This window comes from Salvelinus fontinalis, chromosome 31 (genome assembly GCF_029448725.1).
Source record: "Salvelinus fontinalis isolate EN_2023a chromosome 31, ASM2944872v1, whole genome shotgun sequence".
In the NCBI taxonomy this organism is placed as follows: Eukaryota; Metazoa; Chordata; class Actinopteri; order Salmoniformes; family Salmonidae; genus Salvelinus; species Salvelinus fontinalis.
Window position 1 is genome coordinate 38,134,951 of NC_074695.1, and position 15,382 is coordinate 38,150,332.

Genomic DNA, 15,382 nt, shown 5'->3' on the forward strand with positions numbered 1-15,382 from the left:
GACTGTTCGGAGAGTGGCGCATAAATCAATTATGTTTTGTAATATATCAAGTTTATTGATGTGGAAAAGGAAGTAGTCTAGTTATAGCGAATTGTCCTGCACTATATCAAGGCTGTTTAATTAGGGTCCTGGAGGGCCGAATCACTTCTGGTTTTAGTTTCTACCTGGTAGTTAATTGCACTGACCTGGTGTCCCAGGTCTGAGTCATTCCCTGATTAGAAGGAGAGAATGAAAACAAGAAGTGCACTTTATAGCCTTGCACTATGTAGATACATCTTTCAAAGGAGAAATCTTTTTCACTGTTATTAGTCTCGTGCTATGGCTAAAAAAATGAACAAAAAAACAGAAAACAGGTCTCATTTGTGTTGGTCAGGTGTCTTTCTAGTCCCTGTTCACAGGAGGTTGGTGGCACCTTAATTGGGGAGGACGGGCACGTGGTAATGGCTGGAGCAGAATAGGTGGAAAGGTATCAACAACATCAAACATATGGTGTCCATGTATTTGATGCCATTCCATTCGCTCCGTTCCAGCCATTATCATGAGTCGTCCTCCCCTCAGCAGCCTCCATTGTACCTGCTATAGGGTTCTAGTGCCTAATATTAGAGTTTTGGTCTCTGGTAGGGTTCTAGTCCTTTGGTAGGGTTCTAGAAGGTTTCTAGACCCTGTTATATAGGGTTCTAACCCATTGTCTCTCTCCAGAACCAACACACCGCTCTCAACTTGAAGGAGTCTCTGTTTGTGGGTGGTGCTCCTGATTTCAGCCGGCTAGCAAGGGCAGCCTCGCTCAAAGATGGCTTCAAGGGGACAATTCAGAAGGTGAGTGTCCTGTCCCCACACACAATCCTCAGCAGATATGTTTAGCCACACACACTGTTCAGAAGGTTTGGCAAAAGTTTCTATCAATTCTGTAAATTATCAACAACTATCGATTACATTAAAAAAATAATAATAATAATAATTACAATAGGTATTTGACATAATTTAACTGTGACACAATGTTGAATCTACCTTATACATGGATAGCTATATTTGAACAGGATTTAGTGATGGACAAGAACATCAGCTGCCTACACTTGATGGCAGACCTTTACAGTGACTTTAACCATTGTAAGGTCGAAGGTCAGCTAGTTTATCAGTGCTGACGGTGGCTCATTTTCTTTTGGCTTACTGTACTAATAATAGAATAGAACACATTTGATGTCCCTCCATGTTTCTCAGCTCAGATCTTTTCCCTGACAACTTTCCAGCTTGTTTGTTCTCCTCCGCAGCAAAACGCTCGTCTTTGAGTGCCAAAAATGGCCTTCCAACAAAGGCAGGATGTTACTTAATGCTAGCTAGCGTCAACGTGTCATTAGCTCTTTCTCTTCGAAAACTTTCCTTTGAAAGCACCAAGTTAATCAAAGCTCAGTCTAAAACTATGTTTTAGCAGTTATTTGCTGAATTAATTAGTAAGTGACTTGTAAAGTTGTTTTTCATGTGTCTCGAGTTTGAGACGAGGGGAGTTGTAATGTGATGTATGCAGTATGTATGCTGTATTGACTTGTCATGGCTATTTAATTACAGTCCTCGAGGGCCATAGCCCTGCTGCTGTTTCCTTTTAATCAAGGACTGATTCAGACCTGGGCCCTGAGGTAAATGAGGCTACACAGTGCACTATGACAGGTCTAAGTTCCCTCCCTCTCTATTCTCCCTGTCAGATCACCCTGATGGGCACGCCTATCCTCCGGCAAGAGAACGCGCTGCACTCCAGTGACGTGGCCATGTTCGAGGGCCACCCCTGCAGCCGTGAGCCCTGCCACAACGGGGGTCGCTGCAACCCCCTGCTGGAGAGCTATGAGTGTGTGTGCCTCCTCGGCTTCACAGGCACACACTGTCAGAACAGTAAGCGAACAACGATCCTGAACTCAATGCAACGTTTTGTCAGTAATATCGATGTCATTCTAGTCTTAGTGTCCCCCTTTTAAAGGTTAGAGTTACCCCTTTGTTTCATCATTTTCACACGTACGCACACAGACAGACATACATGCTACACACACCCGTGCATACTACACACACATACACTTCACCATTCCCATTCAATTTGGCCGTATGCCCTAATGTCCCTTCAAACCATAAGCGCATGAACGCTCATCCCAGATCATCACCATCCATTGCCTGACTCCAATTAAAGGAGCCATGTTTTCCTATTCATTCATGTAATCACATTCAATGTTCGTCTTCCTCCTTGTCCTCTTCCTCGCAGCCATCTTCGAGAAGTCCGCCGGGGAAACGGAGTCCATCTCCTTTGACGGCCGGACATTCATTGAGTACCACAACGCCGTCACCAAGAGGTAAAGTAGAGGCCATCTTGTCCATCAATTCTAATGCTAATGGCCTCCGATGCTAATGCTAATTGGGTTGAGCGAAATTGCCTCCGATGTTAACACTAACCGGAAGTTGCGAAATGGCTAATGGCCTCCCCATTCATATTCCACTGCAGTAAGTGGTGGTGACAAGGTTGATTATTCCAGGCCCATTAGGGGCTTCGTAGTGAACCGGGCGTTAGCTGATAGTTCAACCACTTCCCCAGCACTGTCTCTGGTTTTGACTGAATTTTGGTAATTAGCGGCACGGCGAACAATTATGGCATCGCCCCGAGCACCCCCCTCGCTCGCTGTGCGCCGAGGCGGACTGAGCCGACACACACTTATACGCACGCACACACACACACTATGCCATACTATACCAGCATGGCATCATCATAGGCTTTTGTTGAAATGGTGTTCAATTTAATCTTCTTTTAGACTTACAGTATGTGTGACTGTGTCCTTCAAATTAGCAGTCCCAAAGTGTCTGTGGCAATTTCTAAACACACACCAGCTATAACAGGAATAGCCGGATGCTGTAGGTGTAAATGGTTTCTTTTCTGGGCGTGGAAGAGAGAAAAACGTTTCCTGCCTTCCAGGCGGCCACTTATACATTTGGTCCTCTACCATCCTTCTACGTCTTCCATGCTGGCACACCCGCCTGCAGGTTGGCACGCATTAAATGTTTGTGATGATGAACCTGAAAAGACATGGAACATAAGGCTGCCCATCCAGATCCTTCACAAGTGTTCGCACAACATTCCAAGGCGTGAAAATGGGAGAAACCGACAGTTAATTTGTGGTCTTATGAGTACACACACAGAGCACATGTGCATGCACGCACACACACAGACGCACACTCGCGCACACACACACACACACAGGGCGAATCGTGAGAGAGAATTTTAAGATCTGTCTTTATCCTCTGTCTGTTGTCCTCGTTAAGGCTGTCAGATGTCTGTGCTGCCGTCCATCTGTCCGTCTGTCTTCTTCTGTCTCTTGTCTGTCCATCTCATATGAGTGTTCCTTGTCTGTCCTTCTGCTGCACTCAAGCCAACTGACCAATGAGATTCCGGAGTAAGTACGCTCAAAGGAGTCCCCAACATTCCCAGGTTTAGTCAAAGCCAGACTAACCTAACTAATACAAAGCCAGACTAACCTAACTAATACAAAGCCAGACTAATACATTACGAAAGTTAACACAAAGTGACAGATTATATATTTATGTTCCTTCTATGTCATCTTCATCATCTTACTCTATGCAGATAGCTATCATGTGTATTATATTTAAATAGGCCTACAGGATTTTACCTTCAAACTCCATGCACATAATTGGATTAGATTTTTTTTCTCATTCCAAATTCCTCATCACACTCCAGTCTAAATGAAAGCATGACTGCATGAATCCACAGAAAGCAGGTGCTATACTGTATGCATGGTTGTAACTACATTCGCCACAACCAGAAATAGATCCACACACCTTATATTGGATGGTATTAACTGTCATGTTGAAATGAATGAGACCCCTTCTTAACTGCAAGATTATGGACCAAAATGTTCCCCTTCCTCAATTTTGCTGCGAGTCCCGCATCGATTATTTAACTGACTCTTCTTGGGAGACTGACTCCTCTTGGGTAACAATTTGATCTTAGTTTGTTATTAGTTTCCTCTTCTCTGTTCTTAGCTTGGTAAGTAACCTCCTGAAAGAACAACGAAAAGCAGGGGAAGTTGGATTTAGGTTGATTTATGCCAAGCAGATTCACCAGATAATTCGATATACAGATTCAAGCCGCTGTCATTTCCGCTTAATCCAATTTCCAACTGCAATTATGAATAATTATCGAGTCGGCGGCGGCGGAGAAAAAGGACGACTGACGTGTTAATCAAAGAGTTATTTCCTCTTTGAAAAATTATTTAAAAGAAAGACCTCAGATTGAGGCCGAGAGGGCATCGATATCCGTTAGGGCGATGATCATGGTCCTTCCAGCTGGACTGGCCAGAGCTTTATTAGTTGTCACTTCCTGTAAGGGTGAGGGGCGCGATTAGCGGCCAATCTAGGCCAAACTAGAGCTTGTCGGCACTCTCTCTCCGAGCGAGTGGCATCGATTCAACATTATCTGGTGTTAGAACAGGGATTAATGAGTGAATTAACAAATGAATGAATGAATTCCTCAGAGGAACGTTATTACAACGTGATTACAACACACAGACCACCGCTGTCACCCTGGGCTAACGTTGCTGTTACTATTTACAGCAGCCAAGATCAGTCTTCATTGGCTGATGCCTCCTCTTTTGAAACCTTGGGTCGATTCTCTCACGCATCATTATTGGAGCGACCAATGATATAGAGCTCCGTCTCTGGTAATACGATATTTGACGCCATTTTTGTTGATTACCCAATTTTTCTAATTTGGTGCTTCCTTCACTCAAAAAGGCTACACACACACACACAACACTGTCATCGGACTCAGTAATAGTAGTAGTAGTGGAAAATGTTATTATCCCGAAGGGAAAATTGGTTTTGCTGTAAAATTATTTTAAAAATCATTACATTGTTGCCCAACTCTCCCCTTAAGACACGTCTTGGGCATTGACTTGGAGTCTGAGTGGTGGTGTGGTCGTCCTCCTCTGAGGACCTCATTATGTTGCTGTTGCTTCTGAACCGTGATCGCAATGGATCTGCAGTACTGTATCTCTGATCACAGTAAAGCTCCTAGTACTTCGTAGTATATCCATACTACCATATTACTTGGAATGTAGTAATGCATTGGGCATGCATTTTAAGCAGTATGCTAGTATGGTCATGAGAACGTAGTCACCCTGCTTTCCCAGCTCTCGAGCAAATAACTTGCTCAGTTCGCCACGGCTCCTTGTCTACGAAGCTCCTCTCTATGCTGGGGTGACAATGCGTCACTCTGTAAGGGTCCTCGTGGGTCCTCTTCCCGCCCCCCTTCTTGCGCTTATCGCATGCCCTTACATTCTCTCCCCTGCTCCCTTAAAGTCCAGAGTCACTGGAGAACCCGTCAGAGCAAAGGTGAGTGTCCCCTGCAGCCTGGAGCCTGTAACCAGCGCTGTCCAACCAACCGCTAGCATGCTGCCTCCCCATCCATCCCCACCCACCTGACACAACCACCCGCAGGTTGCAGCCTAACCTCTCACAGACCAAGTAAACCGTATTGGAGAATGACCCATAGAAACAGTATTGGAGAGCCACACTATTCAATACTTTAGGCCCCCATAGAGAGAAGTGTTAAAGGGCCACACTAATCTGTACGCTGGGCCCCATAGAGAAAGCATTGGAGGGCCACACTACTCTATAAACTGGGCCACTTATAGAGACAGTATTCTATGGCCCCACTTATTTATTTGTTATTCTGGATCCCCATTAGCTGTTGCAATGGCACCCAGGGTCTATTAAGACAGAGTAGCTCAGTGGTACCAATAATCTACAGCACTAGCAGCCAAAACAGCATCCAGCCTCGCTATGCAATGTTCTCCGTACAAGCCTAGCAATGCTCTATTTACTACTGCCATCTAGAGGCGATGGGGTGCATAGCATTCTAAGCCTTTTTTAAAATGTACTTCAATCAATGAGTAATAAAATACGCATTATTAGTCCAGTAAGTAAGCCACCTTGATAGCATTTAAAATACCTGCCTTGTTTCACATGCTATCCTTCAATTCATTTCAAACTTTGTCCCTGCAGGGTCCAACGCATAATAAGTCTAGTATAGTATATCCTTATTTTGATGACCGTGGCCTTATTATTCCTGACAATCCATCCTGGTGAGGTTTTATTGAACCTTGTCCCTAGGCTATTGCCATAGAAGTTTGATGTGTAACACTATGGCTTTGCCAGAAATGATTTCCTATATTTTATTTAACTTGGCAAGTCAGTTAAGAACAAATTCTTATTTACAATGACTGCTTAGGAACAGTGGGTTAACTGCCTTGTTCAGGGGCAGAATGACAGAATGACAGAATCAGGGATTAGCATCCTTTCGGTTACTGGTCCAACGTTCTAACCACTAGGTTACCTGCAGCCCCTTATAGTGCACTACTTTTGACCACGGTCCATATAGGGCTCTGTTCAAAAGTAGTGCACTATATAGGGAATATGGTGCCATTTCGGACACAGCTTATGATTTTATTTGGGGCCCCTGGGTACTGTGAGGGTTAGACCTAGGGAAAGGAGTCCAAATATTGTATGTGTTTTTCTACTGACCGTTTGTGTCCAGTGGGTCTCTATGACCATTCATTCATTAGTCACTCTGTTTTGTTTATGCTCCAGTGAATTGTCTTTTTAGAATGGAACGGTTTCCCTTGGAAGTCTTAAACCCAAATGTGGTTGCGGTGTATTAAGAGACGCATCCAATTCCACTTTGCACTCCTTCCTCTCTGCTGGGTCGAATACTGTACATGTGTCAAACCCCTGTTGGCCATACCTGAGCAGAAACCAAATTAGAGACCTTAATTAAACAATCAGTCCAATCTCTTCACACCTGTTAGCTCATTGGCAGTAGCCCCGTTTTTGGCCGGCCTGATGACAGAATCAAATCCAACTTTATTTAAAGTGGATCGATTTAGGCGTAGTCTGCTGTCATTTTCTCTTTACCTCTCCTCATGTCCTGTGTATAACCCCCTGTGCTCCCATGAGCCTCTCTGTCTGTTTGCTGTGCTGACTCGTTTCGTGTACGTGTCATGTCTGTCTCGTGTGATCTGTGTCTTGTGTTCCCGTGTCGTTCTGTTCTGTGTTGTGTTGTGTGCTCTCTATCCTCTGTGTGCTTTGCCCGTGTTTGTCTCCGTTTTTTGTTTAAGATCCTTTTGAAAACTGTGAAAGTAGTTGAGCCTAGTCGGCATCACAATACATTACAGCGATACCGATTGGTGACACACACACACACACACAGGGGGAACAGTGGAGAACAAAGGAGCTATTTTTAAAAATAGCATCCCTTCAGGAGTGTTTGTGTTTGAGGTCTGTACCAAATGGAGCTGTGTGTGTGTGTGTGTGTGTGTGTGCATGTGTGCGTACATGAACGTGTTCCTGTGTGTGTGTGCGAGTGCATGAACGTGTGTGTGTGTGCAAACCACCCCACTCCAGTCAGGCTTTGAGCAGCGGCCCCACTCTCCCAGAGCAGACACAGCTGTGACAGTGACACAGAGCACTCCTCCATAGGACAAGCCAGGATGTCCCCGGGTCTCCACCCCTGTCCCCAGCTCCCTGACGCCCCCGTAGCACTGGCAGTCCAGAGACTATGATCAAACAGCACTTCAGACAGCTAGCTCCAAACCCCCCCCCCCCACAACAACCACCACCTCACAGGAAGAAGAGAGGAGAGCTCCTGCACAGTTAGCCCAGGAGAGAGAGATAGAGGGAAAGAGAGCTGGCGATACCCAGGGTGTTGTGAAAACATCATAACTGATCCAATATAGTCTTTCCCTAATCTTCCTTTCACTGTCATTGTCTCCTCTGCACCATAGGCAGCGGCAGGTTAAAGGACCTTACAGGTTTCCCACCTTGACCTTGTCAAGTGCTTTCAGATCAGTAGTCATGAAGGAATCTAGACAAGGAATTAGGAAGCCAGTAGTGTATCAGGACAGAGCCATCACCGGCCACTACCATTTTGGATGCACCCTGTCACTGTCAACCCTGAGTCACCTCAGCCAGTATGCAAACGTGCAAATGTCACGATCACCTAACTTCCTCTTCACTTCACTAACATAAGCCATTGTAACTCTCCTCCCCCTCCCCCGCAGTGAGAAAGCCCTGCTGGTGAACAAGTTTGAACTGAGCATTAAGACCGAGGCCACTCAGGGCCTGGTGCTGTGGAGTGGTAAGGGCGTGGAGCGATCTGACTACATCGCCCTGGCAGTGGTGGACGGCCGTGTGCAGATGACCTACGACCTGGGCTCCAAGCCTGTGGTGCTGCGCTCGACGGTCCGCGTCAACACCAACCGCTGGATCCGCATCAAGGCCAGCAGGTAAGACGGTTTTGAACGTGACCGCCGGGTACACCGGTGGTTCTTGTTGTTGAAGTGTAGGATAGCCTGTATTGGTAAAATGTTGTATTAGGGTCAAATCCACACTTGACTTGAAAAGTTAACATTTGACTTAAGTGTAAGTTCTAAGATACACCCCTAAATGAATATTCATGTTAGTAATAATTTAGTTATAGAAAATGATCAAAGAGTGGAACAAAGTTTGTGAAATGTTACAGAGTGTTACAAACCATACACAGCATACAGAGTGTATGGTTTTCATATTCGCCTTCAATTTCAGTCTGCTTGTAAGCAAACCGACAAGCTAGCTTTTGGTTAGCTTTTATGCCACAGCATTTAAAAGAAAAATCGTTTTTTCATTAATCCACTGTTAATACCGTCCCAAAAATTCATTTTTCCTTTAAGTCTGAGGTCATGTGTTATGAATGTTATTACTTTGTCTGACATCTCTTCTGCTCGAAACACACTGAGTGCTACCTACCCGCATCGTCCTATGACATAAGTGCTTACTTACCACATAGTGGAGATTTGATTCCTTTGAATCCATGGAAGTTGGTCTCTGTAATTGACAGACTGCTAAGTGACTGGCTGTGTCTAAAATGGCACCCTATTCACTATAAAGCACACTACCTGTCTGGTCAAAACTTTTTTAGGGAATAGGGTGCCATTTTGGACGCAAGTTCTCTCTCCCATTCCCTCAATCAACTGCTAAGCACACAATCATCAGAGCAGTGAAGACTTGATTACTCTCATTGAAGTCTTGATGTCTGCTACATGCCAGTTGAAGTGGAATTTAAAATGATGTAGCAGACAGGCTGTAAACAAATGTTCTCCTTCTGTTTCTCTCTCCCCCCTGCCTATATCTATACCCTCTCTCGCTCTCTCTCCCCCTGCCTATATCTATCCCCTCTCTCGCTCTACCTCCCCCTTCTCTCTCTCCCCCTGCCTATATCTATCCCCTCTCCCTCTACCTCCCCCTTCTCTCTCTCCCCCTGCCTATATCTATCCCCTCTCTCGCTCTACCTCCCCCTTCTCTCTCTCCCCCTGCCTATATCTATCCCCTCTCTCGCTCTACCTCCCCCTTCTCTCTCTCCCCCTGCCTATATCTATCCCCTCTCTCCCTCTACCTCCCCCTTCTCTCTCTCCCCCTGCCTATATCTATCCCCTCTCTCGCTCTACCTCCCCCTTCTCTCTCTCCCCCTGCCTATATCTATCCCCTCTCTCCCTCTACCTCCCCCTTCTCTCTCTCCCCCTGCCTATATCTATCCCCTCTCTCGCTCTACCTCCCCCTTCTCTCTCTCCCCCTGCCTATATCTATCCCCTCTCTCGCTCTACCTCCCCCTTCTCTCTCTCCCCCTGCCTATATCTATCCCCTCTCTCCCTCTACCTCCCCCTTCTCTCTCTCCCCCTGCCTATATCTATCCCCTCTCCCTCTACCTCCCCCTTCTCTCTCTCCCCCTGCCTATATCTATCCCCTCTCTCGCTCTACCTCCCCCTTCTCTCTCCCCCTGCCTATATCTATCCCCTCTCTCCCTCTACCTCCCCCTTCTCTCTCTCCCCCTGCCTATATCTATCCCCTCTCTCCCTCTACCTCCTTCTTCTCTCTCTCCCCCTGCCTATATCTATCCCCTCTCTCCCTCTACCTCCCCCTTCTCTCTCCCCCCCTGCCTATATCTATCCCCTCTCTCGCTCTACCTCCTTCTTCTCTCTCTCCCCCTGCCTATATCTATCCCCTCTCTCCCTCTACCTCCCCCTTCTCTCTCTCCCCCTGCCTATATCTATCCCCTCTCTCCCTCTACCTCCCCCTTCTCTCTCCCCCTGCCTATATCTATCCCCTCTCTCGCTCTACCTCCCCCTTCTCTCTCCCCCTGCCTATATCTATCCCCTCTCTCCCTCTACCTCCCCCTTCTCTCTCTCCCCCTGCCTATATCTATCCCCTCTCTCGCTCTACCTCCCCCTTCTCTCTCTCCCCCTGCCTATATCTATCCCTTCTCTCGCTCTACCTCCCCCTTCTCTCTCTCCCCCTGCCTATATCTATCCCCTCTCTCCCTCTACCTCCTTCTTCTCTCTCTCCCCCTGCCTATATCTATCCCCTCTCGGTCTACCTCCCCCTTCTCTCACTCCCCTCCTCCATCTCCCCTATCTCTTTCCTCTCTATCTCCCACCTCTCTCTTCCTCCTCCCCCTCTCTTAGAGCACTTAGGGACGGCTCTCTCCAGGTGGGCAACGAGGCGGCGGTCACGGGGTCGTCGCCCCTGGCAGCCACTCAGCTGGACACAGACGGAGCCCTCTGGTTGGGTAGGTGCACTAATGAGCTTGCGTCTTGGGGTTTACACACGCAGACTGACAGAAACACAGACACACTCCTCTGGTTTGGTTAGTTCTGAATATATAAATTTCAGACAATAAAATGTTGTTTTTAGTGAGGAAATGCTTACCAGAGCACGTCTAGCATTCCTCTGACAGTGAATAGGACATGGAGTAGTGGCCGAGGTACCGCCGGGCACCACATAACCTAATCCAGCTAACATAGTACATCTCCAGCTGGAACGATGGTAAAGTGTGGCAGAAATGAGGAATGCACTCTGCATTGCAATGGATGACGGAGAGCTCACTGGGCATGAAAACAATTGGTCGGAAATGTGACATAGATGATTGTCCCCCTCTATTCAGGTGTTGATTTGTGATATTAAACGGTCTTACTAAACTCAAAAGTTCTCCGCTCTCGGGAATTTGAAACGACCAAAGTCGTTCCGTTATCTTTTTGAGTTCCATTTGGCCTGAACTTCGATCAGAGAAATGGCTTTTGAAAGAGCACCCGCTGTGTCTAGATGGAAAATTCTGAGGAAATGGAAAAAAATTACTTTCAAATGCATGTGGTCGTGCAGTGTGGTGGGAAGGTGTATGTTTGAGCAAGGAGAGCCATGACACACATACACACACTATCTCTCTCGCTCGCTCTCTCTCTCACACACACACACACACACACACACACACACACACACACACACACACACACACACACACACACACACACACACACACACACGCACAGGCTAATGACACACCACACAAGTGCACTGCTGTGGCTCCAAACAGGTGCTGAGCACACCCCGCGGCTAGAATACATTATCCTTTCAGCAGGCCGTACATCAAGCGGCTGCTCTCTTAAATCCCCCTCTTTCACCGCTCATCATTAATTCATCTGTAACTCGCATGAAATTAGCCCTGTCGATCCCCAATTCAGAGGCACGCAATCCGATTAGGGGGGACAGAGAGAAGAGAGGGGAAGGTGGGAAAGAGCTCGACAGAGAGGCAAACTCGCGGCGCGGCGGATTAAACGAGGAGCAGGAGAGCAGGTAGAAGGAGGGAATGAGAGGGAGAGAGAGTAATACAGGTGACCTATCAGAAGGACGACTCCCCTTGAAAATGAAAGCGAGGTAAGTTCCAGTGATTGTGCTAGAGCACTCCTCCAGAGAGAACCACCTGTTTGATGTCCCTGTTCACCAGAGCTACATGTGTCTTTCTCTCTTCATCTACTGCCAGTGTCAACATCACAAATCCTCACATCACACAGCAGTCAGTTACCCTTTGTGGCATGAAACAAGTTCGCTTGTAGGGAGATGCAAGGGATGTGTGTGTGTGTGTGTGTGTGTGTGTGTGTGTGTGTGTGTGTGTGTGTGTGTGTGTGTGTGTGTGTGTGTTTGTCTCTCCGTGCACTTCAGACACTGTGGGTCTCCTCTTTTCATGAGTTCTAAATCCCCCCCGCCCCTCTTATTCTCACAGGTGGCTTGGAGGAGTTGGCTGTAGCCCGGAGACTGCCTAAGGCCTACAGCACAGGCTTTGTGGGCTGTGTAAAGGATGTTGCGGTGGACGGCGTGGAGCTCCACCTGGTGGAGGACGCCCTGAACAGCCCCAAAATATTACACTGTTCCGCCTCTGGCACGGCAGTCACGGCCAAAAAATAGCCTGTCTAAAATCACTCCCTCCATAAACGCCATGTCTACTGCTGTAATTATTTTATATTTTTGTATACTTTTCATTGCTTTTTATATTGAAAATAAAAAGAATACGTTGTTTTAATTTTTTTTTTTTATATATATATTTTTTTGTTTTCTGCGCCTCCTGTTCATTCATTATCCCCGCCCTGAAACGCAGGTGTACAAACCGTACATATACGCATACTTTTGTGTGACGTCGCGAGACAAGTGTAAGCTGTATTCATTGTGTTGTTTTGTTGTTTTAAAACAAACATGAACAAAACCTCTCCCTCGCTCATTACTTGAACACTGGTGAATCACATTGGTGCTCTCTATTATTTCCTTGTCTTGATGCCACATCATTCACTACCACACAACACAGCCTATAGAAATACATACATACAAACATTCCCCTGTGAGATACATACTGCTGTTTCCTTGGTCATGGTCATTAGAGCACACTGTTACAAAACGTTTTTAGAACATTTTGCAACGGAAAATGAAAACGGGCATGTCTGTTTGGGCGTGAAATTGGGCGTGTCTGTTTTCTTCCGTTTGGTGCCTAATGAACAGGACATCCTAGGTATCCTAGAACCCTCTGCTTGCTACCAGTAGGGCTGCTCAGAATGAACTTCTGAAACCGCTTAATCAAACTCCTCAAACAGCGCAAATGCTCTACATTGCCTCTCAATCAACGACTTGAGTTTTGAAATATTTCGCTATTCGCAAACCCCCAGAGCTGAACAAAGACAAAGTGCCCTGCATTCAAGAACAACACACATATCATCATTCCACAACATGCATCAATCAAGAAATGTAATAATAATTGAAATAAATAAATGTAATAAATATAGACTATATAAATACCTGAGACTGTGAATATGTAAGATTGGTTCTCTTCTCAAGAATTGTGAATCTCATGTATTGTGCTTTCTATTTTACAATCAGGATGACCATTAGTTGCATGCACTTTCTGCAGTGTTGGTTTTGTTTTGTTTTGGTTTCACTGTGTTGCCGGCCAAGTGGATTACCTGTCGCAAACACGCGCTGTGTTTTACAAAACGGTTCAACTATCTGATTTCACTGAGCTAGGATAACTATTTAATTTTGGTGGGGTCCTTTTTTGAGCACTTGTTTTTCTATTGGAGTTTGTTTTGCTGGACTTGGAATGGCTCAAAAGGACAGGTTGTTGTTGTTACCGCAACTTGCCTGGTGGGAGTGCTGTAAGCTCAGGCTGAAGAGAGGACCGACCAAGAGGAAGAGGCGAGATACTGTATCATACCATAGGAGGCAATAGGACCCTCAAATGCTCAGTCATGGAATGTTCAGTAGTCAACGAAATTCTTCAGTCTTTCAAACTTCAAAGTCAATTTTTTTATCAAATTGGAATGAAGACTGGGTTATACTTTCTCTTGCATTACGAGTGATCCATCTCTTGCTGTTGGAAAAGTGCTAATGTGAGGAGTTGGGACATTTGGCAGCAAAATGAGGGAAAAAATAGCAAACATAATCGCAATTACTAATAAACGTACTTATGCATGGGTTTGTATTGTCGAGATGAATTCTGTAACATCCAAAAACTCATAATGCAATGCAAAAACTAAACTGCAATGACTGACATAAACCCACTCTGTTTTGATATATAAGATACTTGGCAATATTATAAGAGAAAAATGCTTGTTCAAGGTTGAGTATCAGTGGTATTGTACTAGTTTGTTTAAGTTCTTCATTATTTTCCCCTCGCGATACAAAAACGGCCATTTTGTACAGCCCTGAAATTTGTAAGTGAAAATTTTGCAATGTGTAAAACTGTAGAGGTTATGTTTTTAGTGCTATACACTGGAAATAAGTCTGACTTGTCTGTTCACGACACACAATAATGATGTTCCTATGTCAATGAGGAGGGGAAGAGCATCAGAGTATATGGCTTTTGAGTGTAATCAAGGACTAGTGTCCAATCCAAGACCAGGAACCCTAGGTGTGTGTGTGTGTGTGTGTACACCACTGTATTTAAATGTTGTATTCCTGTTGAATATGACCAATTCCAGTAGTACATGAACAGTGGGTTCCTGTGTTAGTGGCACTCAGAAGACAAGTGGCGCAGGCTCAAGAGTGAGACGACACGATCTAATGTCGGGGTGGTCAAAACTGTCTATGAATTGCCTTAAAACAGGTCAGCGGCCTACAGGTTGACAAAGTCATTATCCATACTGTTCTGTGCTCTTACTTTGGCCAGCATACTAGCCTCATCATCTTCATGTAAATTAATACATAATAATTATATTAATAATTCTCATACAAATCCTCAGAGGGACGCACAAATGGTCGACCTCTGGCTTTACATAAAATATACTATTTACTGTTTGAATCTATTTTCTGTTCCTTATTTATGTCTTCATGTGGATTCCGTCTGGCCTCTGTAAACTACTGTTTGATTGAGACACTCCTGAAGGGCAGTGCACCGAGTAAGAGTGGCATGACCTGATCATTACTAACTTTATTACCTTTGTCTTGTGTTCCTACCACCATGAAATAAAGTGTCAAACAAACAGACCTGACTCTGTCACCTGTCTCCGTGGAATGAATCCCCTTCCAGTTGAATGAAACGACATAATGACTACTTAACACCTTCGTAAACAATGCATAACGGCATTAACTAAACACTGATCGATTCCTACTGTTCACAGTAAGTCAATAAGGACAAAATGTGTTTACTCGTGCGTATTAAAGTGTTAAGCGTTCTCCACAAACTTTAGGTAGTTTCTCTTGGACGGTTTAATTATATAAAGTATACAAGTTTCTGTGCAGAATTAATTTATACACATACACAATTCAACTATAGTGAAATAAGTATTTACTCGGGACACACATTCCAACACACTACACGCAGACAATTTACTCATTGATTATAGGTTCTTGCAAGTATACCCTGAGATAATCATGGGTTCAAGACAACTAATATAGAGATGGAATGTGAATGTGATGCCATTCTCATTCAACTCAAAGCCTCCAGCCAGCCAGTGCTAAGAACATTTCAAGATTAGTTATTTTTAAA

At 45.2% G+C, this 15,382-nt stretch overlaps 1 protein-coding gene across 10 annotated transcripts in view; it reads left to right on the forward strand.

Annotated features, from left to right (window-relative positions):
• LOC129830187 (agrin-like) overlaps positions 1-14,878 on the forward strand; it is a 283,228-nt gene extending 268,350 nt beyond the window's left edge. For 5 of the 10 annotated variants that reach the window (XM_055892528.1, XM_055892530.1, XM_055892529.1 and 2 more), the window contains 8 exons: positions 700-816; positions 1,698-1,881; positions 2,243-2,330; positions 3,399-3,422; positions 5,347-5,379; positions 8,106-8,330; positions 10,542-10,645; positions 12,134-14,878. In XM_055892528.1, the coding sequence (XP_055748503.1) occupies positions 700-816; positions 1,698-1,881; positions 2,243-2,330; positions 3,399-3,422; positions 5,347-5,379; positions 8,106-8,330; positions 10,542-10,645; positions 12,134-12,315 (957 nt within the window). In that variant the 3' untranslated portion in view covers positions 12,316-14,878. The remainder of the gene's footprint in view (positions 1-699; positions 817-1,697; positions 1,882-2,242; positions 2,331-3,398; positions 3,423-5,346; positions 5,380-8,105; positions 8,331-10,541; positions 10,646-12,133) is intronic. The other 5 variants (XM_055892532.1, XM_055892534.1, XM_055892537.1 and 2 more) reach the window with 2 other exon arrangements.
• Positions 14,879-15,382: the final 504 nt, after the last annotated feature.